The sequence below is a fragment of the Acomys russatus genome, chromosome 2, assembly GCF_903995435.1.
Source record: "Acomys russatus chromosome 2, mAcoRus1.1, whole genome shotgun sequence".
NCBI classification, from domain to species: Eukaryota; Metazoa; Chordata; class Mammalia; order Rodentia; family Muridae; genus Acomys; species Acomys russatus.
The window spans coordinates 27,257,739-27,285,346 of NC_067138.1; the positions used below are offsets into that span (position 1 = coordinate 27,257,739).

Below are 27,608 nucleotides of genomic sequence, written 5' to 3' on the forward strand. Positions count from 1 at the left end.
TTATTTATCTTGAAATTATAACATAGGAGAAATTAAATTAGTGACTCTACTCACTACTTCAGAGACACCTACCTGAGGACATGAGCCATGCATCATGCCTTCATAGATTTTGAAGGTGACATTGGCTGGATTTACCAATGACTTTAGTTTTTCAACAGTAAGAGAACCAAACACTAGGGGAACTAAATTGTCACAAGCTCCATGGCACTGGAGAACAGAAATATCTCTATTAGCGCTATTGATAGGACCCTGTAAAACAAATAGAAAAGGAATGTTATGTATCAAATATATAAAGGGCTATGCTAGACTCGTAACTAGAGATATATGCGTTATATCTACCTATATAGATATAGATATGGTATTACTTATAATTCAGCCAAATATTTCAGCCAAGCAAAATCCCCTCTATCCTTACGCTCCCCAGCATCTTTAAATTTCTATTTAATTTAAACTTTCTGTTTCTACATGATTATGTTGTCATGTGTTATAATAAGAATTTCCAATGAATTGATTTCTTTAAGGCAATTCCATTTTAATTCATCTTTTATTTTCAGTGTGTTGACATGAGAGGTAATCAGTAACTATTAGCACACATTAGGTAAGTCATGTTCTCAACTTTATTTAATTGAATTAACAAATTATGTATAGTACACTGAAAAGTTACTACATGGCAGAAGACTAAACTCTAAATAAGAGATTAATTTGGAATGTGGCATTTTAGTACACCTGCAGTCCCAGTGTTGGGACATGGTCTCATGTATTTTGATGCTAATTACTGTTTACTGTCTCTGTGACTAACCTTTTGTTTAATAAAAAGCCATCCCACCTGGGCAGGGCAGGTGGGGCTAGGAGAGAGAGGAATTCTGAAAAAAAAAAAAAAAAAAAAAAAAAAAAAAGGACTACCACGAGAAAGGAGAGAGACCTAAAGTGAAGAGAGGAAGGCCGCTATGGGTTAGATGGAGGAGAAGCACATGGCTGGCATGGATGGAGAATCTAGCCCAGATGAAGAACGTTGGCAAGTGTTTGAGATTACGGATGGGAAGTAACTTGATAAAAGTTATTGGAAACAGATGGCATGGGATTGAGACAGGGATCCCATGCCTGCCCCTCTATGGGGGATAGTTTAGAGGATTGATATATGCCCTGCCTCAGGTTAAGGCTATTTTAAAATATAACAAGTGTCTGTGTCTTAATTAATTGCTAGCTGGGCCTACAGTTAATCCAGATAAATTTACAAACAATATGCCAGCACTTGGGAAGCTGGGTTAGGAGATCTCAGGTTTGGTCCATGTACTGTCTCAAGAGTTCAACTTGAACACAACAGCAATGTGACTAGCAACGTTCAGGGCTCTGTGGCCAACCCCAGGACCAAAACCAAAAAGGAAAGTGAAATTCAGAATCTGAAAATAATCTCCACATCTCTCATAGCACATTTCTTATTTTACCACTGTTAAAATATTTTAAAATTCTATAGAAAAATCCTGCTGTCAGCGCAGTGGTGGCGCATGCCTTTGATCCCAGAACTTGAGAGGCAGAGGCAGGTAGATCTCTGTGAGTTCGAGGCCAGCCTGGTCTACGGAGTGAGTCCAGGATAGTCAAGGCTACACAGAGAAACCCTGTCTCGGAAAAAAAAACAAAAACAAAAAAAAAACCAAAGAAAACAAACAAAAACTGGGCATGGTGGCACACTCTTTTAATCCCAGCACTCGGGAGGCGGAGGCAGGCGGACTGCAGTGAGTTCAAGCCCAGCCTGGTGTACAAAGTGAGCCCAGGACAGCCGAGGCTAACACAAAGAGACCCTGTCTCGAAAAACCAAAAACCAAAAACCAAAACAAACAAAAAAAACCCAAGCTCTCAAGTAACTACACTTAAAATTTGACTTCAAATTTATCAAATGATTAAACGTAAGACAGGATAATAAGTTCATCTTACTCTATAAATAATCACAGAGAGGACATATTGATCAAGTGTAGTAACACATCACAAAAGTCTAAAGAAATATTGTTAAGGTGAGGTGTCTGATGTGAGCCATGAACAGCTGGTGGCCGGCTCAACAACTGAAGCAAAGGCGCCACTGTAGTGTGGGATGTGTGCAGTAGGGAGGCTGTGTTTGGAGCACAAACAAGGAAGACGAGGACTCTATTTCCCATTCACTTCTCTACAAACTTAGAACCTCTAAAAAAGGATAAAAAGCTCATTAATTACAATAAAAAAGACGACCTGCTCCTAAACATTATCTGCTATGTTCTAGTTCTGTAATCTCACCCACCACGCAGGCTACCTGTGAAAACGAAGCCCGAAGTGGAAGCCAGCAACTGAGCGCAGTGACGCCGGCCAGTTTCTGCTGTGTGGTAAGAGCAGTGTAGAGAGATAAAGCGCCTCCCTGGAACAGAAGCAAGTAGTTAACTGGAGTACAGTTCTGCCAAAGCACATGAGAGCATTCTTATTAGTAATGTCCATGAGAAAATATATTGTGAGCAATGTTAAATGAAGCCAGCTGAAGAATGAAAACATATATTATAATGCATGGATTTCTACCTCCAAGAAAACATACTAATACATCTTGGCTTAAGAATAGTCTGAATTTATAGTTTTCATTTTCCTTTTTGAAAAGTCTTAGATAAACCCCAAATTAAATTTAAATTAGTTTTCTAAAACAGGAATTCAAAATAATACAGATGGTATACCAGACACTTTTAGAGGTTTGCCTATCTAGCTCACAACATGCCATGTGTTGGGAACTATAATTCTGTCATCCATCTAGATGCCACCCCCTGTCCAGGCCCCCTACTTGCTGTAGCACATGCGGATATGAGAGACTTTCTGATCGTAGGCAGTGATGTTTTCTCTCAGGACTGTGGAACTAGGATTCAGTTACATTCAGGACACCACTATATGGCTGGAAATGTAACGTGTAAATTCCAGAGCTATAAAGCTAAAATGGTCAACAGCTGGTAGAGAGGCAATAAACAGATGAGTAGAGAGAAAATGAAGATGGAAAGTCCTCCACTGGTTTCCTTAGGTGTCTACAGTGTTAGTGTGGAGGTCAAGAGGTTGAAGCCAGGCCTCTTCCACAATGTTCTCCACCTTCTTTTTGGAGGCATGGTCTCTGCTCTCTTCTCTGAACCAGGTAGCTCAAGGGATCTGTCATTCGCCACTTCCCCAGCACTAGGGTTAGGGATGTTTGCCATCACACTCAGATTTGTACACAGGTTCCAAGGATCCAAACTCAGCACCTCTTGGTTGTGTGGAAAGCACTTCACTGCCTGAGCCATCTCCCCAGACCTAGGAATTAGTTTCTGTAGGCCATATTCAGTATCAAATAACATAACTATGTGTACATTATATTTTAAATAGAGCATTAATTTTTTACCTTAAGCTTCTGTGGGGATGTGTATTAGCTAGACAAAAATATACCAATAACACTTTTTTATTTAATTATTTTTAAATAATCTATTTCGATTTTATGTACCTGCATGTGTGTCTGTGTGATGTCAGATCCCTTGGAGGTGGAGTTACAGTTAGTTGTGAGCCACCTGGAATTGATGCTGGGTTCCCTGGAAGAGCAAGTGCTCTTCAATAACACCTTTTTAATGTACTATATTAACCACATTACCATATACTCCTACATTCCATTGAGTTTTATTGTCTCAACTGATTCCAGAATTCTGACATTTCTCATAGTTACTGACTGAGGAGATTAGAAACTAGAGCATTCTGGGGAAAGGTTACATGGAAACTGGTGAGTAGAAATGTAAGTTCCCAGTGGGGACACAGAGCTTCTTGCTGAGCTTGTGCTAGGACCGATGGTCATCACTAGCACCCTGAAACTAACCAAGAAGGATGCAAGGTCAACACAGAGAAGCTGAGCATAAAGAAAATATCAGGCGGGAGAAAGAAACCCAAGTAATACTGTACTTATAGCTCAGCTCCATCTTAGAAACCTAGACACTTAGCCTGTTCCCTTATAGGACTATTTCACTAAAAGAAGCCTAGCTGCAGTGTATTGTGGTTACTTTAAGAAAGTACATTCTAATCTCTGTGAGTTCAAGACCAGTCTGGTCTACAAAGCGAGTCCAGGACAGCCAAGGCTACACAGAGAAACCCTGTCTTGAAAAAAACCAAAAACAAAGAAAACAAAAGAAAAAGAAAAAAAGAAGTTACATACTAGCCAGGGCTATAGAGTAAAACCTTGACTTGAAAGCCAACTGACCAACCAACAAAACTAAAAGTACCTTCTAGATTCCAATCAAGTATTTAGTGAATCAATTTTGAAGGCAATTTAAAGATAAGGCAACTGTGCTAAGAAACTAGGAATGGTAATAATAAATGGATGAAAAAAGAAATAAAAGTGAGCCGGGCAGGAGAGGACATCCGATTGAGACTTTAGGCGAGAGTAGCATGGAAGAATGGGGAAATAGTAGGACCCACAGGGTCCTGGAAACCTATAAGAAGAACTTTATGACAGGCAGATCTGGGTCCTGGGGTCCTCCTCAAACTAAGGCACCAGCCAAGGAGAATATAGGCAGTAAGCTTCGAACCCCTACCAAGACCTAGCTAGCCGACGAACATGATATTCTCCACCGTTGAGTGGAGAGTGAGATCTGACTCTCACATGAACTCTGGTGCCCCTTTTCTGACCTCGTCCCCTGGATGGGGAGACCTGGTGGCACTCAGAGGAAGGATAGCAAGTTACCAAGAAGAAACTCGATATTCTAAGAGCATATATAGGGGGAGGAGGTCTCCCTCAATCACAGACATAGGGGAGGGGAGAAGGGGAGAAGTGGGAGGGAGGGAAGAATGGGAGGAAACAGGGGAAGGGCTAACAATCGAGATGTAATATGAATAAATTAATAAAATTAATAAAAAAAAAAAGTGAGCCGGGCACAGTAGCACACCTCTGTAATCCCAGAGGCGGGCAGATATCTGTGAGTTCGAAGCTAGCCTGATCTACCAAGTGTGGCCAGGATAGCCAAGGCTATACAGAGAAACTCTTGTCTTGAAAAAACAAAACACACACACACACACGAAAAGAAGTAAGTGTACAGCAGATATAATTTCTATCCAATCCAACTTAACTCAGCACCAATGAGCTAAGTAAGATTCTGTAACAGCTCCAAAAAGGGGACTCTTCCAAAGTAATATATTTGAGTTACATACTTGTAGATAAATATGCTTATTCTGTGGACCTGCCAATCAAACTTACCTGAGAAAATCCTCCCAAAATAATTCTGTTAGAAGGAATGCCATTCTTCACCTCTTGATCTATCAAAGCTTTTACTAAAAACAAGAAAAGCATCATTAATATTTTCAATGTACATCAAGATAACTAAATATTAGAAATAAACAATAGAAGCAAAGTATATTAAAGGCAGAAGTGAATGAAAACCTTAAAGCATTCTATTTTAAAACACAAGGAGGCATATAGTTTTATGATCTAAGTCCTCAGATTCCACAGGAGCTGCTTAGCTTAACATTCAATAATTTCTTGTTATATATTTTCTCACATACATATATGTTCTTTTCTTTATGGTTAATTCTCATGTACATATTTTATAACTCTTCAATAAACTAAATGGAAATTAGGTAAAACTTGTCATTTTAAAGTAGTATGCATTAAAGATCATCTAATTTGTGACTTAAAGTCACTTTTTCCTATAATTCAAATTATTAGGGGCTGGAGAGATGGCTCAGAGGGTAAGAGCACTGACTCCTCTTTCAGAGGACCTGGGTTCAATTCCCAGCACCCAAGTGGCAGCTCACAACTGTCTGTTACTCCAAGATCTGACACCTTCACACAGACATATGTGCAGGCAAAACACAAATGCAAACAAAATAAAAATTAAAAATTAGAATTCCATTTAAATTGAAATAGTAAATGATAGGAGAGGAATTTCGGATATCCATTTGAAATTCTATGTGGGCACCCTGTGTGTGTCGGATGCCCACAGAGACTAAAAGAGGATGTCAAAATCCTTGGAATGGCAATTAAAGACAGCTATGTCCAAAGTTAAAGTTATTTTTAGTTTATAAAATAACTAAGCATAGTGGATCATGCCTTAATCCCAGCACTTGGGATGCAGAGAGCAGGTGAACCTCTGAGTTCGAGGCCAACCTGTTCTACATAGTGAGTTCCAGGTCAGCCAGGGCTATAGAGAGACCATTTCTCAAAAGCAAACAAACAAGCCAGGTGGGGGGGTTGGGGGGGCAAGGCGAAACTCAGGAGGCAAAGACAGGCAGATCACCATGAGTTCTAAGCCAGCCTGGTCTACAAAGCAGGTCTAGGACAGCCAAGGCTGTCTCAAACAAACCAAAACAAAAAAAGCAAACAAACAAAAATTAGCTCTTAAAGTTAGTATGAAAAAGAAAAGGCAGTCCAACCAGTATGAAAAGCTTGAGATAGTGGGTTTTACACTAGGAAATGAAAAAACTATAGAGACAAATAAGGAGAGGGGCAAAAACAGCACAGCTGTCAGGAAGGAGGAGGCAGCGATGGGCTGCCTAGGAGGCTGAGATTATTTAGCTTTATTTTCTAGATTATACCAACTGATGGTATAAAACAAGAAAGTATTTTTTAAAACTACAATAAAAAGCAGCCACAGCGTGGTGGGACATGCCTTTAATCCCAGCACTCGGAAGGCAGAGGTAGATAGATCTTTAAGTTGGAGCAAGCTTGGTCTACAAAGTGAGTCCAGGACAGCCAGGGCTACACAGAGAAACCTGAAAACACACACACAAATAAACACATGCAAGCAGCCACTTGAAGAAAGTGGGTTGCCAGAAGGCAACCGGTAACTGTTATTTATTCAGTAACTTATTTTCTCTATTCTTGTCTTCCAAGCTGAATCTCTGACCTTCATTCTCTTCCATATTCATTTTAGAGGAGAAAAAAAAAAAAAAAAAAAAAAAAAAACCCACCTTCATTGTTAAAAGAGAGTCTTTTACTCAGGGGCTTACCTAACAAGGACAGCTCTTACCTCTTCTACAGGTTCTAACACACTTAAACCCAAATGTGTCATTTATTTTTTAAGACAAAACTTTAGCTTTTTATTCTAGCCTTAATATTCACACTGATAAAGTCAGTCAGTGGTCACGGTTTCACATCCCAAACAGCGAATGTGTTCTGAATGTATATTCTCTATCTTAGAGATATAAAGATGTTCTTAAAATGAATGAAATGATTTTTTATCTACTGATTTTTATCCATTTTGGAAAACTTCAAATAAATATAAAAGTAGAAAGATGCCGGGCATGGTGGCACACGCCTTAATCCTTGCACTCTGGAGGCAGAGGCAGGCGGATCACTGAGTTCGAGGCCAGCCTGGTCTACAAAACGAATGCAGGACACCCAAGGCTACACAGAGAAACCCTGTCTAAAAAAAAAAAAAAAACCCAAAAAACAAAAAACAAAACAAATAAAAGTAGAAAGAGCAGGCCATGTATATAGCTCCAAGACTGCAGTGACCAATTCTCAGCTGGGTTGGTTTCTTTCTTTTTTTCTTTTCTTTTTCTTTCTTTTTTTCTTCTTTCTCTCTCTCTCTCTCTCTCTCTTTTTTTTTTTTTTTAGGATTTTCAAGACAGGGTATCTCTGTGTAGTCTTGGCTATCCTGGACTCACTTTTGTAGACCAGGGTGGCCTCGAACTCACAGCAATCTGCCTGCCTCTGCCTCTCAAGTGCTGGGATTAAAGATGTGCGCCATCACGCCTGGCTGGGTTGGTTTCTAATGTGGCCCACAAACAGAAGTCACCATATATTCTAAGTCATTGCCAGCCAATACATGTACATAAAAGGCTGTTGCTGCGCAGTTCTTAAAAACTACATCTCTGAGTAAGTTAATCTGTTTTCACCCACAACACAATCCTTACAACTAACTTCATGGGGAAGTTGAATGAGCCACTATCTAGAAAATGACTAGCTGGTAAAAAGCTAAGTGCTACCTATTGTTACTTCACTGATATTACCCACTGACACCACTTTTACTGTTAGTTGCCCTTATAGTATGACATTCTATCACTTCAAGTCTCTTTAATAGCTATATAACTATATTAAAGTACAATTTTCTCCATTGCCTATGTATTATTGATTGGAGACAGGGTTTGCTATGCAATCCACGTTGGCTATCTCTTACAGCAATCTTCTTGCCTCAGCCTCCCAACAGTTAATATCATAGATGGGTACCAACATGCTCATCTTAGCGTATGTCAGTTAAAAAAAAAAAAACAAACCTCTATGCAACAGAGCTCAAGTTTGATGACTGCAACTAACTATAAGAGTGTATGCAACCTAGTGTGGTGGTACCTACCTTTAATCCCAGCACTCAGGAGGCAGGGGCAGGCAGATCTCTGAGTTTGAGGCCAGCCTGGTCTACATAGTGAGTTCCAGGACAGCCAGGGATACACAGAGAAACCCTATTCTCAAAAAACAAAACAAAAAAAAGAAGACTTGGTGGCGGGGGGAGTGTGAGCAAGTAATAAGAGTGGAGACAGTGGGCTGGCGGTATAGGCTTCATGGTAGAGTGCTTGTATAGGACTTGTGAGGCCATAGGTTAGTCCCCAGCAAAGGGAGGAAGAGAAAGGCAGGAAGTAAGGGAGCGAGACGGGTATTAGCATCTGAAAACATATAACTATATTATATTTAATCAAACACACTTAATCAAAATTTAACTAATGGATCTACTAAAATATTTATGAATGTGTTTGCCTTTATAGTCACTTTGGTACTCACCATTTTCTGCTGCCTGTTTAATTCCAGATTCATCCTCCTCGGAATCTGGTGAAAGCCCAATAATATCAAACCTAGAAAATAATGGCAAGTGTGAAATTCCCAAATTATCAATAAAAATATATTGAAAACAAGAAAGAAAAGAAGGATAAGATAAAAGAAAGATTTGATTCTAAAAGCCCATACCTGGCAGATATGTTTACTAACTTCAAGTTAGTCTGTAGAGAAATTACAAACAGTAGTACTCCAGTGGACAGATGAAGCTCTGTTTAAAATGTGCTGGCTACAACTGTATAGGCACCTCACATCAGAGGCCACGAAAACCACCCTTTGTCCCTTTCTACTCCTCTGTTGAGTGTGTGCTCGCATGACAATCTCCAGGAACAACAGACAGAACTCTTAGTTTAGATAGGAACCCTCCACATAATCCCCAAAGTGAAGGGGACTAGGAATTAGGAAAACAAAACCAACCAAGCAAAAGAGTACAGGGTGAGGAGGAAAGGAAGAGTGGACGCGAAGACATCAGGCTGCAGGGCCTGGTGAGGTCTCACAATAAACAGTGCAGAAACCCAGAAACAAAGGACATACAGCACTAAGCTTACTTGTCAGGGTTGAGTTAAATGACTGCAGAGTTGGCACATTTCCATATGACAGCACTAAAGACATGTCTATGAATAATTAAATGAGAAAAGGAAAACTATTCCTGGAGAAGAGGTAAAGGAAAAACAGCCCAGTCAAGGTTATAAATGCACCCAAAGGACAAAACAGTAGGGACTAGACTGAAAATCAAAGTGTCAAGATCAAAACATTTTTGTTTGGCAAATTCAGTGAAAAGAAATCCAGAGCAAGCACAGAGAGACTCATAGCTCTACTTTCTGACTGGGAAGGGTATGTGAGGCACCTTGAGAGGGCTACGGGGCCAATGACCTGAACATCCACCATCCAGGAAGGCAAGGCGCTGGCAGAGGGAAGGCCTGAGCTGCAATCAGAGTGCGTGTCTCATTCTCATGAATCAAATGTTTGGTTAATGAGCAGTCGGACAGATTTCTCTTCTTACAGAAAAAAAGCTGCTCTACCTTCTGTAAAGTTAACTCAGTTATAAAGCATGAGTTATAAAGGCTAAGCTTAACTGTTTTCCTGCAATTTAAAAAGACCTAAATAAAAGTACACAAGAGCCATTCTGAAAAGGTTAAAAGGTTGTTACTGAATAGGTACACTCTTACTTACCAAGAAGGCATAGCCATATTCATATTTAATGTAACCGGCATCACGGGCCTACGTGGGAAAGAAACAGCATGTCAGGATAGCAGAGCCATGTTTCGCTGTATGACTGGTATTTCACACTTCCACACCGCATAGCTCTGTCCTGTTCGCACCAGACCTGTTTTCTGAAGACAGAGCAGCTGTTGCCAAGAACTAAATTTAGTTCCTAACAACTACTTTTTGTCTCAACAGCCTTACTTTATATCTGTAAGTTCTAAGAACCAAGACAATTGGAAATACATTAACAGTGAGACTCTGGTAAGAGCATTTTATTGCCTTGCTACTGTACCATTAATTCCCATATGCCTGGATTACATTTTGCTTATTCCTTAGTTATATACCTGCTTGATTAAGAGACCTATAAATAAGTATAAGCTCTACCCAAGTGTCTCTTATGTTTAACTCATCTGGAATGAAAAATAGGCTCATAAAGGAATAGAAATATACTCTTAATCACCAATGCCACTATCCTCCTTATTCATACAGCAAAAACCAATTCAAAATCCTGTGAAAATGTAAACTTCTCCAGATTAGGAAACAGGCTTAGAGCAATCCAATATAGGGACAAATGTAGTGGAAATTCAAGTAAGTCATGATTCTGTCTCTTGTTTGGGGTGGCCATGCTGGACAGTGCCCTCAGCTGCAGCCTACAGAGGCTCATCAGATGCTCTTCAGCAGGCCAGGGGACTCTGCAGGCTCTTTTGCTCTTTGCATACTCATCCAGTCACCCTGTTATGTCTAAGGAGTAAGCACTAGCCTACTGGCATGAACCCAATGCTTCTAGCTCTCCCGCATGGCTACTCTTAGGAACCTTTCATCTCAAAAAAGCCAAGCTTATTGATTTTTTGAGTTATGACACCAGCAAACATTTTCAGAGCCACGTACTAAAATCTTATCTACTACAGTGTATCACACTACTGCTAATTAATAAAACGTGCATGTCTTCAATTTAAAGAGACTTCTCACAAATCTAGCAGGTAAACCTTGTTTATGGATAACCCATGGGTCTCTTTGGAACCTCACAGGCATTACGTATTTAAGAGAATTGTTCTGGCCTTAAGTTCACCTGACCTCTAGAAAAATATCTTAAATTTCAAAAAGGGATTCCTTCCTCACCTCCGCCCCCATTTAACCAAGAGAATATTTCAGCTTAAAAAAAAAAAAAAAGATTTATTTATTATGCATACAATGTTCTGCCTGCATGTGTGTCTGTAAGCCAGAAGAGGGCACCAGATCTCATTTTAGATGGTTATGAGCCACCATGTGGTTACTAGGAATTGAACTCAGGACCTTTAGAAGAACAAACGGTACTCTTAACTTCTGAGCCACCTCTCCAGCCCAAGAATAGTTTAGCTTTAAGGAATGCTAATATCTCTTTTTCATTTAAAAGGGGAACAACTACATTCAGATATTTTTCTGGAAAAGCAAAGCTATTACAATTTTGTTATAGATTCTGAAGAAAAAAAAAAAAACCAAAATATTAGAAATACTCACGCATGTGGACAAACGTATTTGATGTGGGAACTTCTGATACCCGCAAAGGCTTCTGCCCATCCATGCCTAGTAGACAGTTATTAAAATCACGGTATTAACTACTGTTTTACATTCTAGTAAGCTGGTACAGAACAGTACTTAAAGCTTAAAACTTCTATGAGGACTGATGCTAGCTCCATAACGTGCCTTGAGAGTAGAGACTATGCTATTGAGCACCTCTGCTGACGTGGAAGCAACAGCCCTTCTCTAAGGATTGCCTAAACAGACGATGGTCTCCGTGAGTTCTGTCAACAGATGCTGCTGTTAGATATGATTTGATACATAAAAGACCTTTAAAAACATCAGGAAAATTCTACAGCTGATAAAAACATTTTAGCAAAGTAACAGGATATAAAATTAACACTAAACTTCATAGCCTTCCTTTATACAAATGAAAAACATATTAAAGAAATCAGGGAAATAGTACCTTTTACAACAGCCTCAGATTAAATATATATGCATATACATGTACATATATGTATATATACATATATGTTGTAGATATACTAAAAACTATAGATTCAAGATAGTTATTACAAGATATATAGATATAGATTTCTTATAACCAAATGAAAAACCTATAATAAAAACGTTAAGATACTAAAGAAAGAAATGGGAGACACTAGAAAATGGAATAACCTCCCATGTTACTTAGTAGGATAACTACTGTCAAATGGCCATCCTACCAAAAACAATTTCCATATTAAATGCAATTCTCAAAGAAAATATTGAAAATATCAAAACTCATACAGAAATAAAAATGACCTATGATAGTTTAAAACAATCTGAGCAATAAAAATACTGCTTGAAAGCATCACCACCTCTGACTTCAAGTTATACTACAAGCTATAGTAGTAGCAGCATGGCCTTGGCATAAAGACACATTGGTAAGTAGAAGAGAATGGAAGATTCAAATAAAAGCCAACTGGTTCTGGACAGGTCAGAAATACACAGTGGAGAAAAGGTAGCATCTACAACCAATGGTACTGATCACAGGTACTGATCACACGGAAAGAAGAATGAAATTCGAGCCTCATCTCTCACTCTACACAAAATACAACTTGACATGGATCAAGGATATCAGCATATGACTGGATGCCTTGAATTAATGAAAGAAAAAATATAGAAAATACTCAAACTCATTGGCATAGGAAAGGATACTAACAATAAATGGGACCTCACAAACTAAAGTTTCTATACAGTAAAGGACACCATTTAAGCAAAGAGACAGCCTACAAAATAGGGGGAAAAAATCTTTACTAATTATATACCTGACAGAAAGTAACTAGAATATAAGAGGACTAAGAACAAAACTCCAAAATACTAGAAGAACATCATGGAAATAACCTAATTTAAAACGGGGTATAGAACTAACATCTCAAAAGATGAAATACTAATGGCTGAGAATCACTTAATGAAATGTTTGAGATCCTTAGCTATCAGGAAAAGACAAAAGTAAAATTATTTTCAGATTCTGTTAGCCCAATTCAGATATCCCAAGATTAATTAAAAACAAATGACAGTACATGTTGATGAGGACATGGGGGATGGGAAACAGCAAGAAGCTGAGAATCAATCCACGTCCAGACCCTGCTGTGTACTACTCCTGGGTGTATACCCACGTCATTCTGCAGCGACACTTGCTCATCCACATTCAGGGCAACTCTATTCATAACAGCCAGAAGTGGGAAGCAACCTGGATGCCCAACAACAAATGAATATAAAAGGAAAATGTGGTACATTTATATAATGGTACATTACACAACTGAGCTGAAAAGAAAAACTGTACCATAGAATTTTCAGGTAAATGGATGGAGCTAGAAACAATCATGCATGAGGTAACTGAGACCCAGAAAGACAAATATCACCTGTTTTCTTTTACGTGGGAATGATAGCTTTTATGCTTCAGACTTGTGTACATCATTTAGAATACTAAGAAGTTAGGGATGGGGGAAGGGATCTTCCAAGGAAGGGGTAAAGGAGATATTAGAGCAGGAAGATTAAGTAGGGTGAGGATGGTAAGCCAGGGCACAGGGACTATGGAGGGGGACAACTAACCCTAACAGCCTTTGAAAAGCCACATGGAGACCTGCTGCTGTAGAGGTTTCCCAAAATATGCACACATATAAAAGGAATTTAAGCCAATTCACCATATAATGGAGGGACGATACTGCAATTAGTCATGATATGCTACCAAAGGGGTTCCATAGGCTGCCCTCCACCCCAATATTACAGGCCATTGGCAATGCTATGGGATAGCTCTACAACCTGATGCTAAGACCCTATTGTTGAAGACAACATACTCATGTCATTAAACATGGAGAAACTGAGCTAGTATCCAACTGGAAGCTTCACTCCTACTGGTTAAGGGACACAGAGATAGAAGGCTCTATACACACTACTGGAGGGAAAAAGAAGTCATCAATTTCACCAGCTGTGAACTCTGCTAGCAATAACAGCAAAGTGCTTGCTCACTGCTGTAAGAAAGGCATGAGTGTTGGGGAGTAACCAGACACTTAAAAAAAAATGGATTTAAGGTCTACTACATAAGATGGAACCCATAACCAATACTGTTATTGAGGCCTTGGGTAAATTAATATCTTAATAAAATGACTCCCAATGGCATGCTGTTTCCCTTGTCACTGTTCTATTGCTGTGACAAAATACCACGACCAAGACCACTCATTAAAAAGGCATTTAATTGACAGTTTGCTTACATTTTCAGGAACTGAGTTCATTTCCATGATGGTGGGGAGTGTGGCACTGAGAGCAGCAGTGAGAGGTTACATCTGACCCAGAAGCAGGAGGCACAGACAGTGGAACTGGCCAAAGCTTTTGAAACCTCCAAGCGCCCCCCTCCCGCCCCCAGTGACAGACTTCCTAATCCTTCCTAAACAATTGAAAACAAAACATTCAAACATATGAGCCTGTCGGGGGCAGGGCATTTTTACTCAAACCACCACATTCCACTCCTGGTCCCCATAGGCTCGTAGCCATCATAATGCAAAATGCACTCAATCCAACTGTAAATCCCCATAGCCTTTTTAGTCTCTATACTGTTTAAAAATCCAAAGTTCCACTCCAGTCCCTTTTGAGACTCAAGACACTTTCCTAATTCTAACTCCTTATAAAATAAAAAAGCAAATCATATATTTCTTAACTGGGGACTCAAGGTTCCTGAAGGTTAGAGTCCGTGGCCACCATGGCAGGGAGCATGGCTGTTCTAGGAATTCTGTGCTTATATGTGTCGTAAGTACAAGTTCATGTGGATTTATGTATTATGCGTTGTCAGAACATGATTCAAGAAAGGAACTGTGTGAGATTTCTGAGTGCTTGTAAAAAACCAAGAAACTAAGAGAAGAGTCTGTGACCTCAGTTTCTTAAAAAACATGGGATTGTTCTTGGAGCATGTTTTCCTGCTCCTCCTAGGTGTGGAGGGTCAGGAGTGACTTTTCTTCAGATTACTCACTACAACTGGCTATCGCTATTTGTTTATATGCCTCTATGGAAAACATGCTCTGCCACGTGCAGCTTGTCCGCCATGTGCGCCTTTTCTGCCATGTGTGGCTCACCTGTGTGTGATTGACTTTACTCATGTGACTCTCCTTAACCCTCAGAATATAAATTGTCTGATGCTCAGAATAAAGTTGGTTGTTGCATGAGACTTTAGTCCATCTCATTTATTGGCTCCATCCTCCCAGATCCCAATAAAAAGTTCGTATGTGTGTGTCTGTGTAACTATTAAGATTCACCTGGAAAGCTCTAGGATATGTTGAAACAAAGAGCTAATACATCCCCATGCTAACAGACTTAGCATTGTATTCACACACAGAGTGAGATTCCACTTCACATCCACTAGGAAAGCTCGAAAATAGTGGGTGCTGTTTGTTTGCTAAGACAGGGTCTCACTCTGTGACTGGATGGCTTATTATTCACTAAGTAGCTGGCATCAAACTCCCAACCAGCTTCCTGCCTCAGCTTTCTGAGTACTGGGTTTACACAGACATGTGTCACAATATCCATAGTAAAAAACTTTCTGCAGTGTTGATACACACCTGCACTTCCAGATCACCAGACCAAACCAGACATGATCGCGCCATCTTGGTCCTTGCCTCTGAGCATTAACCTGGGAGGCCTTTAAGCCTTGTGCCCAAAGCAGCATTTAAAACACAGAATGTAGGGCTGGAGAGATGGCACCTGTTTGCTTTCACAGAGGACTGGGGTTTAGTTCCCAGCACTGCTATGGTGGCTCAGAACCGTCCGTAACTTCAACTCCATGGGAATGGACACCCTTTTCTGTTCTCCACAGGTACCAGGCATGCACATATATGCTGATAAAACACTCCTACACATAAAATGAACCCAAACCAAAATAGAACACAAAACCTGGGTAATCTCAGCACTCAGCTATGTCAAGGGGGTTGTGAGTTTATAGCCTACCTGGGTTACATATGAGAACTTGTTTCAAAACAAAATCAAATAAACAAATATTATTGTAATTAAATACATAAAATATAAACCACACACACACACACACCCTTATTACCACTGTAAAAGGCAACACTTCAGCCACATTAGAAGAGATTCTTACCTTGCTCACTGCCAATGATGTTTCAGTTTCTCTCTCTTTTTTTTTAAATTTACTTATTTATTATGTATACAGAGTTCTGCTGGCATGTGTGCTTGTACACCAGAAGAGGGCACCAGGGATCTCATTACAGATGGTTGTGAGCCACCATGTAGTTGCTGGGAATTAAACTCAGGACCTCCAAAGAGCAGAGAGTAGTGCTCTTAACCTCTGAGCCTTCTCTCCAGCCCCCTCAGTTTCTTTTACAACCTTTAGGTATATCATTAGTGTATTCTCTATTTTGGGATTTGTGTTAATGACCTCAGGGATAACTAAATAAACCATAAACACCATGATTAAGATTTCAGTTAATTAGAGCTCTGGGAACGGACAGTCACCCAAAACCATATTTATAAAATATTGTCCACCAATTATTAAGAGTCCAAATGGAACACAGGTTCAATTATCTTCCTCAAAGTATTATTTTAAGCCTGGCCTGGTAGCAAACACATTTAATGAACCCCAGTACTTGGATGGCTTAGGTTAAAAGATTGTTAACCTTGAGGTCAACTAAGCTACACAGAGAATAAAAAGGCATCCCAGAACAGATAGCAAGACAGTCTCATAAGGGGAAAAAAATATAGATAGATAGATAGATAGATAGATAGATAGCTTGATTTAATATGACTAGCTAAAATGTTTGACAGCCTCACCTCCCTGTAATCTCATTTTGTTGAGAAATGGTGACTTGAGCATATGGCAGCTAGGAAAATAGGATTCAGACAAAAAAAATTAATGTTATTTTTATAGTGCTTTTTAATATACAAAATCTTGGTCATTTTTTCCATATCAAATGGTCTACACTGCAGGCTTTTACACTTTTTAAAACCTCCTGTGCCTTGTACATTCATTCCTATTCAATGATGAAGACTAAAAAAGCTGGAGTCATGAAGCTGGGAATATAGCACAACTACCAGAGTGCTTTCGTAGCTGTAGCCATGCAATGGATTATTTCGTAGTAAGAGTGCAATACCAGAGCTGCAGAGATAGCTCACACTTGTTCTGCAGTGTGAAGACCGGAACTTGAATTCCAAAACCCATGAAGAAAGCCCAGCACGGGGGCTGGGGGTGGGGGTGGGGGGCTGGAGCAATGGCTCAGGGTTTAAGAGCAGTGTCTGCTTCTCCAGAGGTTGTGAGCAAGCACATGGCGGCTCACAACCATCTATAAAGTGATCTGATGCCCTCTTCTGGCATGTAGGTGTACATGTAGATAGAGCTCTCATATGTATGTACATATATATATGCATATATGTATATATGTATATGTACGTACACACACACACACACTTTTTTGTTAAAGGAAGAAAAAAATGAAAGCCCATAGCCCCAACTTCGGAAGAAAGTGACAGCCTACCTAGTCAAAACAATGCACTTCTAGTGTAGTGAAAAAAAACCTTTCTCATGCCAATAAGGCAGAGAGCAACAGTGAATGACACACAGTGCCCTGTTCCAGCTCTACATGTGCACATGGGTGTGAGTGTCTGAATAGTCAAGTGTATGCAACTCCTCCCGAAGAAAAATGCAGTATTTATGTCACATTAATGATCCCGAAAAACAGGCCAAGTGAGAGAAGCCTGACGCTGAAGACAACATGGTCTGGGTTCCATTTATATGAAACATTCAGAATAATCAAAACCATAGAAAATGAACTATTAAGTAATGCTTAAGAGAAGAGTAGAGACTGTCATTCGTGAAATGCTGAAAATACTCTGCAATTAAGGTGATCTTTGCAAATAAGCTAAAGATCACCTAATCATATATTTTAAAGGTGTGAATTTTATGCTATATGAATTACATCTCAAACAATAACAATGGTAAGTGGTAAGACCAAAATTGAATTTGGGTCATTGTTTCCCAGCCTCTATCCCAGGCACAAAATGGTACACACTCTTACATAAGAAAATCAAAGGAGCTGGGCCATGGTGGTGCACACCTTAAATCCCAGCATTACAGAGGCAGAGGTAGAGGCAGGTGGTATCTGTGAGTTTCAAGGCCAGCCTTATCTAGGTCAATTTGTATTCAGTCCTTTACATTTTTTTCACAGATATATGAGCTAAAATGTTTTAAGACCAATATTAAGCACCTAATCAGAATTGTTTTATGACCTACATGCACATACATACATCCCCAACTGAATTAATGGAGACAGAGCGACAGAGACAGAGAGAGACAGAACACAAACCTAATACCAAAGTTTTATAAGTGGGGGGTTGTCTGGTTTGGGATGTGGCTTTGTTTGAAAAGGTCTTGCCAGGCTGGAGCGATGGCTCGATGGTTAGGAATACGTCTGCTCCTGCAGAAGACCAGGGGTAGATTCCCAGCACCACTATGGTGGCTCACAGCCATTGTAATCCCAGTTACAGGAAATCCAACAGGCATGTACCTAGGACACACACAGGCATGTAGGCAAAACATTCATACAAAATAAAAATGAATTAATCTAAAAATGTAAAAAGAAAGAAAGTCGTGCTCTGTAATGCAGGCCGGTTTCAGCTCTGTCTAGTCTAGGCTGTCCTGGGACTGCCAAGCCTTCTGCTTCAGCGTCCATGCGCTCGAGGAACTATGCTGTACATGATCACAACCAGCCCACATGCCAGAGTCCAGGGCAAACAGTGAATCTGACACATTCACTCCAGTCTGCTTATCTTTTGAAAGAGAACACAAAGTACTGTGCAAGGAATGTCCTTCATCCCACATAAATTCTCAGCACATCTAAATTCTCATCAGTCTTTCCATCTAACTGGTCAAAGGCAAAATGACTTAACACAGATTGGACATAAAGCCAGACTTGAGAAATGACATGAAAGTGAGACCAGAGACGTCGATGATGCAGAAGTAAAAATTAAAGTAAAAATGCCAAGAGGCCAGAGGAAAAGGATGTGAATAACCATAGGGGATTTGGTTAATGGTAAATCCATTCATTAAAAATATGGAGAGGAAAAGACTATCTTCATTAATGCCAAATATCCTCTTACAAAATACTTTTAAACATTTAAAATATTTAATATGCAAGCATTTAACATTTTAAGTGTTATATCCAGTTATTATTCAAAATTATTAGGTAGCATCTTAGCCAACTGATAAAATACAGTATCACCAGTAGTAGGACGAGAATTAAAATCATGTGTACCTGAGGCAAACAGCACCAGTCATAATAGGCCGCCCTGAGACTGTAAAAAATGAGCAACCACCACCCAAACAGGGGCAGTCTATGAATCAGCCTGTATCCCTAAGCAGTACCAAGCTCATAAAAGCAAGACTCAGTGTGATGTGTACTCCTAGATCAGGTCAACTAAAGGAAATGTAAATGATGCTGGTAGGTTAGATGGTGACAGTAGAATTGGTGGCTACATTGTCAGCTTGTGAGAAAGTTTTTGACCTTAAAATACAGACCGAGGCCAGCAAGATGGCTCAGAGGATAGACAAGGCACACCACCAAGCTTCCTGACCTAGGCTTGACACTGGGATCCACATGGTGAAGGGAAAGAACCAAGTCCCCAAAGCAAAAGCTGTTCTTTAGCTTCCACATGCATGCCCTACATATTTATAAAATACACACTGAAGTGTAAAGGACTAGTGAGGCAATGTGGCTACAACTTTTTTTCTTTTTTTCTTTGGTCAGATGGTTTCTCTGTGTAACCACGGCTGTCCTGGAACTTGCTCTGCAGACCAGGCTGGCCTTGAGCTCAGAGATCTCCCTGCCTATACCTCCTAGTGTTGTGTGCTACTACGTCTGGCTAGCTTTTTTTTTTTCTCTCTTATTTTTTATTTTTCTTTGTGAAAAGTCTCATGTAGTCTGGGCTCACCTCGAATTCTTCACGCTCACTCTGTCATAATACTTTGTAACTTTGAACTTCACACTACCTCCTCCTCGCTTGGTTTTACTGCAGCACTAATCATTAAGCCCAGAGCTTCCTGCATGCTTCCTAAGTACTCTACCAATTGAATTTTACCTCTGCAATTTATTCCTCAACAGCTCAGAAACATTTACAATTGGTTAATCTGTGTGAAGCTATAAATACTGTGTTAGTAATGTCTTAAAAAAGAAAAACACACACACACAATAGTAATAGGATATAATCTATTAAAGCAGTCTTTGTCCATACATGGACAAGAGCAAACTTACTATTAAAAATACTGGGTGAAACTTTGATGAAGAACCATCTTCATGGTCTAAAAGTATCTTCACACACATGCCTTGTTCTTTTGTTTTAATGGAATTTCATAAGTAACCCAAGCTGCTACCAACTCACGATGATCCTGCAACCCTGTATCACTGCAGCAAGCCCTGACTTGGTTTTTAATTACAAAGAGAAAACAAACGCAGAAATGAAAGACCATCTTAACAAGAGACATGTTAACAATAGTGGGACAGGGACAGGCATGGTGGCCCACATCTTTAATCCCATCACTTGGGAGGTAGAGGAAGGTATATCTGTGAGTCAAGGCCAGCCTGGTTTACAAAGTGAGATTCTCTGACAGCTAGGGCTATGTAGAGAGACTGCCTCAAAAATCCAAAACAGAAAGCAAATACAAACAAAAACAACAAAAGAATAGGAGAAATGGCATCATTCTTTTCAAAAACTGAAACATTCTACCACATAGACACAGATATGCTAACTAAATGCATGTGTGACAATAAACTAGATTGTATTACTGAGGTAAACTGGCAAAATCTGCACATGCTATGTTAGATAATATTAAATGCCCTGAATTTGATAACTGTTTCATGGTTATATAAAATATTGTCCTGACGCAAAAAATGCATTCAGTTTATATATATGTATCTTATAAGGGTTACATGGCATATAGGACATACAACTGTCACACCCACAACTTACTTTCACAGCAAGCATATGTATTTCAGTACAGAAAGAGATTAAGAAATCTAGTAAAGAGCGGGGCATGGTGGTGCACGCCTTTAATCCCAGCACTCGGGAGGCAGAGGCAGGCGGATCGCTGTGAGTTCGAGGCCAGCCTGGTCTACAAAGTGAGTCCAGGATGGCCAAGGCTACACAGAGAAACCCTGTCTCGAAAAACCAAAAAAAAAAAAAAAAAAAAAAGAAATCTAGTAAAGTATATTCAGGGATCTGTGTTATTCTTGAAGTTCTATAAGACTGGACGAATTTCAAAATAATAGTTTTTAAATGAGATGAAAATAAATAGGTGATATCTGGGTTGTGGAATTGCAACATATTTCACTCCCTTTTTAAAATACAATTGTAAAAAAAAAAATAAAATAAAATACAATTGTAACATTTTCAAATTACAAAAGCTATTTTTACTTTAGAAAGAAAACTAATTTCATGCAATACAGAACAAGACTTCCTCAATATTCATTTTAATTTATTACATGTTACAAACATAAGCAATATCAGATGATGACTTCTGTTAAAAGAATTTTAAACACTAAATTGCTACTTCTAGACCATTTAGTTCTGAGTTTCACCATATATTCATGGAACTAATAAAGTTACCATTTCTTTAGTGATTGTTCATATGTTATTTTTATAACTGCATACTTTTAATTTTTATATAAGCAACTGAAACGTTAAATCCATTACTCATTTCACATCACAGACTTTTCTCTTCACATTTTCACTCTGTAGTTTGAGGAATCTGGCCACAATGGATCTGTAGAGAACCTGCTTATACTGAAGTTTTGTTCTCCTTTTTTCTTGCTTGGTTCACAAAACCAAGGTATGAACAAGACAAAACAAAAGAAAAAGCACCTCCCCAGAAGTTCTGCCATTTGAAATCCTTTTAGTTGCCAGTCATGGTAGAGCAAGCCTTTAGTCCCAGCACACTGAGGCAAATCTCTTGAGTTTAAAGCTGGGCCCAACTGGTCTACGCTGGGAGTTCCAGGACAGCAAGAGCCACATAGAGAGACCCTGTTTCCCCCTATCCGACCCCCCCCCCCAAAAGAAAACTAAAACCAAACAAAACAACAACAAAAACATAAAGAAGCCCATTTAGTAAAGCAAATGTGGTGGGTAGTTGTTTTTTGGTTTTTTTTAGCATTTATGAATATTTATTTTTTTATTAATTTATTCTTGTTACATCTCAATGGTTATCCCATCCCTTGTATCCTCCCATTCTTCCCTCCCTCCCATTTTCCCATTATTCCCCTCCCCTATGACTGTTCCTGAGGGGGATTACCTCCCCCTATATATTCTCATAGGGTATCAAGTCTCTTCTTGGTAACCTGCTGTCCTTCCTCTGAGTGCCACCAGGTCTCCCCCTCCAGGGGACGTGGTCAAATGTGAGGCACCAGGCAGCAGTCTTACTATGTCATCTGGCTGGCCTTGGATCACTACATAAACCACGCTGGCCTCAAACTCACAGAGATGCCCCTGCCTTTGTCCCCCAAATGCTAGGATTAAAGGCCCGTGTCACCATTCCTGGCCCACAAATCTGTTATTTTTATTGGATGCATTGGTAGAGTCCTACAACGTTTTCAGTAATTCCATATTAGTACAAATAGAAGAACACGGAAAATAAATTACTTTTCAGAACAGGGATAGGATGAGGAGTCTTCCTTGTGAGCCTGAAGACTTCAGTTCCACTTCCAGAAACCATTTAAAAACAAGAAAAGACTCAGGAGGCGGAGGCAGGGGGATCTCTTTGAGTTCATGGCCAGTCTGGTCTACAAAGCGAGGCTAGGACAGCCAAGGATGTTACAGAGAAACCCTGTCTCAAAAAAAAAAAAAGAAAGAAAAGCAAGGGCTGGAGGGATAGCTCAGTGGTTACAAGCACTTGATGCTCTTGTTCTTTTAGAGGACCCGCGTTGGATTTTCAGCACCCACACATTGCCTAACAACTGTCCACAACTCCAGTTCCAGGGCATCTAATGCTCTCTTCTGACATCTGAAAGCACCAGAAACACTCACATACACGCATACACCTACACCTACATTGATGCAGACAAAGCACTAAATACACAATACAAATAAATACAATAAATAAATCCTTTTTTTAAAAAAACCAAAGCCAAAAAACCAGACCAATGCTGGACCCTATCTCAAAAACAAAAAATATAATTTTCAAGGTTAACAGTAGGCAGCACTCAAGGTTGTCCTCCAGCCTCCATATATATATGTGTGTACATGTATACACTCACACATAAGAGCTGTTGCTCCCATAGGCTGCATGTTATGATGGCAAACACTTGTAAAGACTGCTTTGAGAATGAACACAAGTTTGGAGCAAGCCTGATCTACACTGAGCTCAGGCCAGCCCTGAGAAACTACCTCAAAAAACAAGCAAACAAAAAGAAACATGCCAAGCATACAAAGATAGGTGGGCTGGTAGGGTGGGGAGGAGATTATGTTATAAAAGAAAAAAATCAGTTGAAGATCAGGTGATAGCTAGGTTAATTTGAAAGTTTACCAAACAGAGGTGAAGGCTGGAAAGATAGCTATTAATTCCGGGCCACCCTTAGATACTGTGACAACATAGTTAATAATAACAAAACTGGGCTAATGAAAAGGCTCAGTGGGCTAAGGGCTTTCTACCAACACTGGCAACCTGAATTCAATCCTGTGAACCCATTTGGTTTAAGGAAAAAACTGACTCCTTCAAAACACACACACACACACACACATACACGAGAGAGAAAGAGAGAGACTCTCTCTCTCTAAATAAAATAAATAAACATAAATAAATAAATGTAAAAAAAAAGTCTAGCGAGCCAAGTGTGGTAGTATATGCCTTTAATCCCAGCACTTGGGAGGTAGAGGCAGGAGGATAACTTTGAGTTTGAGGTCAGCCTGGTCTACAAAGTGAGTCTAGGACAGCCAGGGCTTTTGCACAGAGAAACTCTGTCTCAATAAATAAATAAATAAATAAATAAATCTAGACATCATCTAAATCCATATTACCTTGAATAAATCTAAGCTCCAAAGTTAGGACGATAAGGTTAGTAACTTACCTTAGTAATTATGAAAAGGACAACTAGTCTAGCCCAATGCCTCATTCATTCATTCAATCAATCATTCATTCATTCATAGGCAAGGTCTCACTATGTTGTCCAAGCTGGTCTTAAAACTCCAGAGTTCAAGAAAACCACCTGTCTCAACTTTCTGAATATTTTAAACAATGGGCCTAATAACATGGTGAAAAGAACATTTAATAATAACTTGGCTACTTAATTTTCTTTTTTACCAACTTTCAAAAATTTAACCTATTTTTTATGTGTACAGGTGTTTTGTCTGCATGTACGCCTGTTCACATGTGCACAGGTCCTACGGAGACCAGAACAGGGATTAGATCTCTTAGCACTAGAGTGGCAGATGGTTGTAAGTCACTGTGTGGGTGCTCAGAATTGAACCCAGGTCCTTTGGAAAAGCAGCCCCTGCTCTAAACCACTGAGCCATCTCCCCAGTTTCTATTTTTGACAGTCTTATGTAACTCTAGTTTCAATCAGATGAACACTGAATTAAACACGAGAAAACCTCTGTAGAAAAAAAAAATGAGTAGCAAGAAAACCATAATCTACTGTAAATTACGGCAGCATAGACTGATAAGGGACTAAAGTGTCCGCCCAGCACGTATAAGGCCCGGAGTCTGTCCTCCAGAACCACAAAAACAAAGCAAAATTTGTTTGATAAGCTTCTAAATTAATCAAGTTTGGCCTCTGCCTCTTTTGATTTTCTCTTTTAAGGAATCATCTACTCACTGACCTAGGACTCATGCTCCATGCCATTGCTATTTCTCCTAAGAGAACCAACTAGTCTTTCTCAACCTGCTCTGGAATTGCACACCGCTTCAGCAAACATTCCACTCTTCTCTGGTATTCAATACCCATTCAAAAAGCAATTAGCCATTTTAATGTGTTCCAGAGACAATCTCAAAGATGAGAAACTCAACCTAAGAGGAAAACTCTTAAGCAGAAAAGCTTGTCTCATCACTGTGCTAATGAGAATCCGACCAGCAGCAATACCTGTTCCTGTAATTTCAGCCTTCTTCAGCATGCAACCTTTGACCAGTAAGCAACTGCATGACCCCATCTCATTAGGGCTACTAATAGTGGTACCTACCCAGTATCTCCCAATCCGTGAAGGAAAATAACCTAAAAGAGAAGAAGAAAAAGTAATTCCACATCGAACTGTTTTACAATGTAGCTTTGGTTACGTTACAAAAGCGAATGAAGGTCCTAGAAACTTAAAAACACAACACTATTCCGCAAGCTAATTAATTTCTATACGCCTTCGTTTTGATTCCTAAGATAATGTGGCGTTTTAGCACTCAGACGTCTCACACAGGCAAATCACAGTCCGATAAAGACAGCTGCCTCTGTAAAGTCAAGTCACCAAAGTCTCCTACACAGCCGATTTCTTTCGTCACAAAAGTTTCCGGGAGCAAAAGTTAATCCGAGCTCGCGCGGCACAGCCACACACGCCGCAGACCGACTGAGCAACCAGACGTCGGAACTCGCCCCGCGGGCGGACTCGGATTCCTGGCCCCGGCCCGGGAGGAGCCCGTGGCGCGGCGCGGTGCATCCACGCGCGGAGGCCTGGGTCCGCCTGCGCCCGCTGGGGCTCCAGGCCCGGGCGCCGTCACTCACCGCGGCGGTGGCCTTCCGGGCGGCGGGCACGACGGCGGGCATCGGGGCGGACATGTTGTTGCCGCACATCCACCGGCTGCCAGACAGCAGGTCGGAAGCGGAAGAGAGCTCGGGCGCCCGGCGGCCGTAGGGCTTGCGAGCCGGGAGTCCCTGCCCGCCCCTCCGGGCGCGCGCTCAGGCGCGTGCGCGCCCCCGCGCCGCCCGCCCGAGTTCCTTGCGCAAGGGCTCTGCCTCGGCCCCGAGCTCGCACCCTGGCTCGGCCGCGCGTGCGCGTCACAATGCGGCTTCCCGCGAGCAGCCGGAGCAGGGCGGGGCCGCTGCTGACCACCCGCCAACCCTCAGGGCGTGCGTGAACCCGCCGCGTGTGGCTGGGACCGTGCCTAGGCGGGGCGACCTCTTGCTGTAGTCTAATGCCGGGATTCACCCCCAAATCCACTTCCCCAAGTAGGTCAGCGTTATTAACCAGTGGGCGGGCATTTTTGAGACAGTAACCTTTTTAAGCGCGAGGCTAAATGGCCACCTTTCTGCATGGGTTGCATATTTAATTTTTTTTTTTTTCAAACGTATGAGTTGGGAGCGGTCAAAGACAAAAACGTACAAGGCCAAAATGCGTTGGCCTTCCGAAGTCTACAAGTCACCAGGAAACCAAATACACCGTTTCTAGGGAGCATTCTTTAAGACTGGGAAGGGATCGGTGAACCAAAGATTTGAAGACAATCCACTTAATTAAATTACACAGGACAGTCTCAGCCCCGAGGGATTTGGGAGTTTCACTCAGAATTGTTTTAAATCGAGCTTGCCCTGGATTTGAATGATGAAAAGCTTGTACATTCTCAAAAAAATGTTAAATTGATCATAACTCCTCCCCAAAGCGATAGTAATGGAACTAACGAGACTTATACCACTATATAATACTGTTTTTTGATACAGGGTTTCTTTGTGTAGCCTTGGCTGCCTTGGAACCTACTTTGTAAGTCAGGCTGGCCTTGATCTCAGATCTGGCCACATCTGCTGGGACTAAAGGCGTTCACCACCACACCCAGCAATGCCACCATATATTTAAGTCAAAGTGTTAGGCCTTTTATTTGTGATTGTAAAAGAAAGCACAACTGTCTCTAGTTCTCAGCGTGAACATAAAATGATCCAAACCACTGTTAGGTGAGTTTCTCTATGATGAGATATGTACAATTCCAGGGGCTGGCTACCATTATTCCACTAGAAGGGATAAGGACCGTGTCTGACCACGTCCCCTGGATGGGGAGACCTGGTGGCACTCAGAGGAAGGACAGCGGGTTACCAAGAAGAGACTTGATACCCTATGAGCATATACAGGGAGAGGAAATCCCCCTCAGTCACAGTCATAGGGGAGGGGAGTAAGGGGAAAATGGGAAGGAGCAAGGAATGGAAGGCTACAAGGGATGGGATAACAATTGAGATGTAATATCAATAAGTTAATAAAATAAAATAAAAGGACAAGGACATGTTGCGACCTGTTTCTTCCTCCTACCTCAAAGCCAGTCCCTGCAATGTTTCTGGAGTTTTACAGTGTCCAAAGAGCTTGTTTCTGCTGTTCTGAGTTATTTATTTCTTCCCCGGGAAAGGGAATGAAGTCGATGTAAGATTAGGAAGCCAGAGGCAGGTGGATCTCTGTGAGTTCAAGGCCAGCCTGGTCTACAAATCTAGTCCAGGACAGCCACTGCTACACAGAGAAGCTCTCTCGAAAAATGCCAAAAATGGTTTTGATTTGCTTTGATTGTGACTGTGCCCAGGTTCTTCCTTTCTGAAGTAAGCAAATATTTATTTTTGATTTTATAGGAACCCCCAGTTGAAAAACTTTAAGCTTTCAGATAAAAGAGACCAAGTTAAATGCCAAGGTTTATACATAAGGGGTGGATGGT

The 27,608-nt window shown here is 40.5% G+C and overlaps 1 protein-coding gene across 2 annotated transcripts; it reads right to left on the reverse strand.

The window, feature by feature from the left end:
* On the reverse strand, positions 1-25,889 carry Lypla1 (lysophospholipase 1). Of its 2 annotated transcripts, XM_051159595.1 has the most exons (8): positions 25,711-25,886; positions 25,184-25,215; positions 11,480-11,545; positions 9,950-9,997; positions 8,726-8,796; positions 5,207-5,280; positions 2,282-2,383; positions 1-249 (listed from the first exon to the last, which is right to left on the reverse strand). In XM_051159595.1, the coding sequence occupies exons 1-8, from the start codon at positions 25,777-25,779 to the stop codon at positions 16-18; spliced, it is 696 nt and encodes a 231-aa protein (XP_051015552.1). In that variant the 5' UTR covers positions 25,780-25,886; the 3' UTR covers positions 1-15. The 2 variants fall into 2 exon arrangements, with proteins under 2 accessions (XP_051015552.1, XP_051015558.1); XM_051159601.1 differs by lacking the exon at positions 2,282-2,383 and having other exon boundaries at positions 25,711-25,889.
* Positions 25,890-27,608: the final 1,719 nt, after the last annotated feature.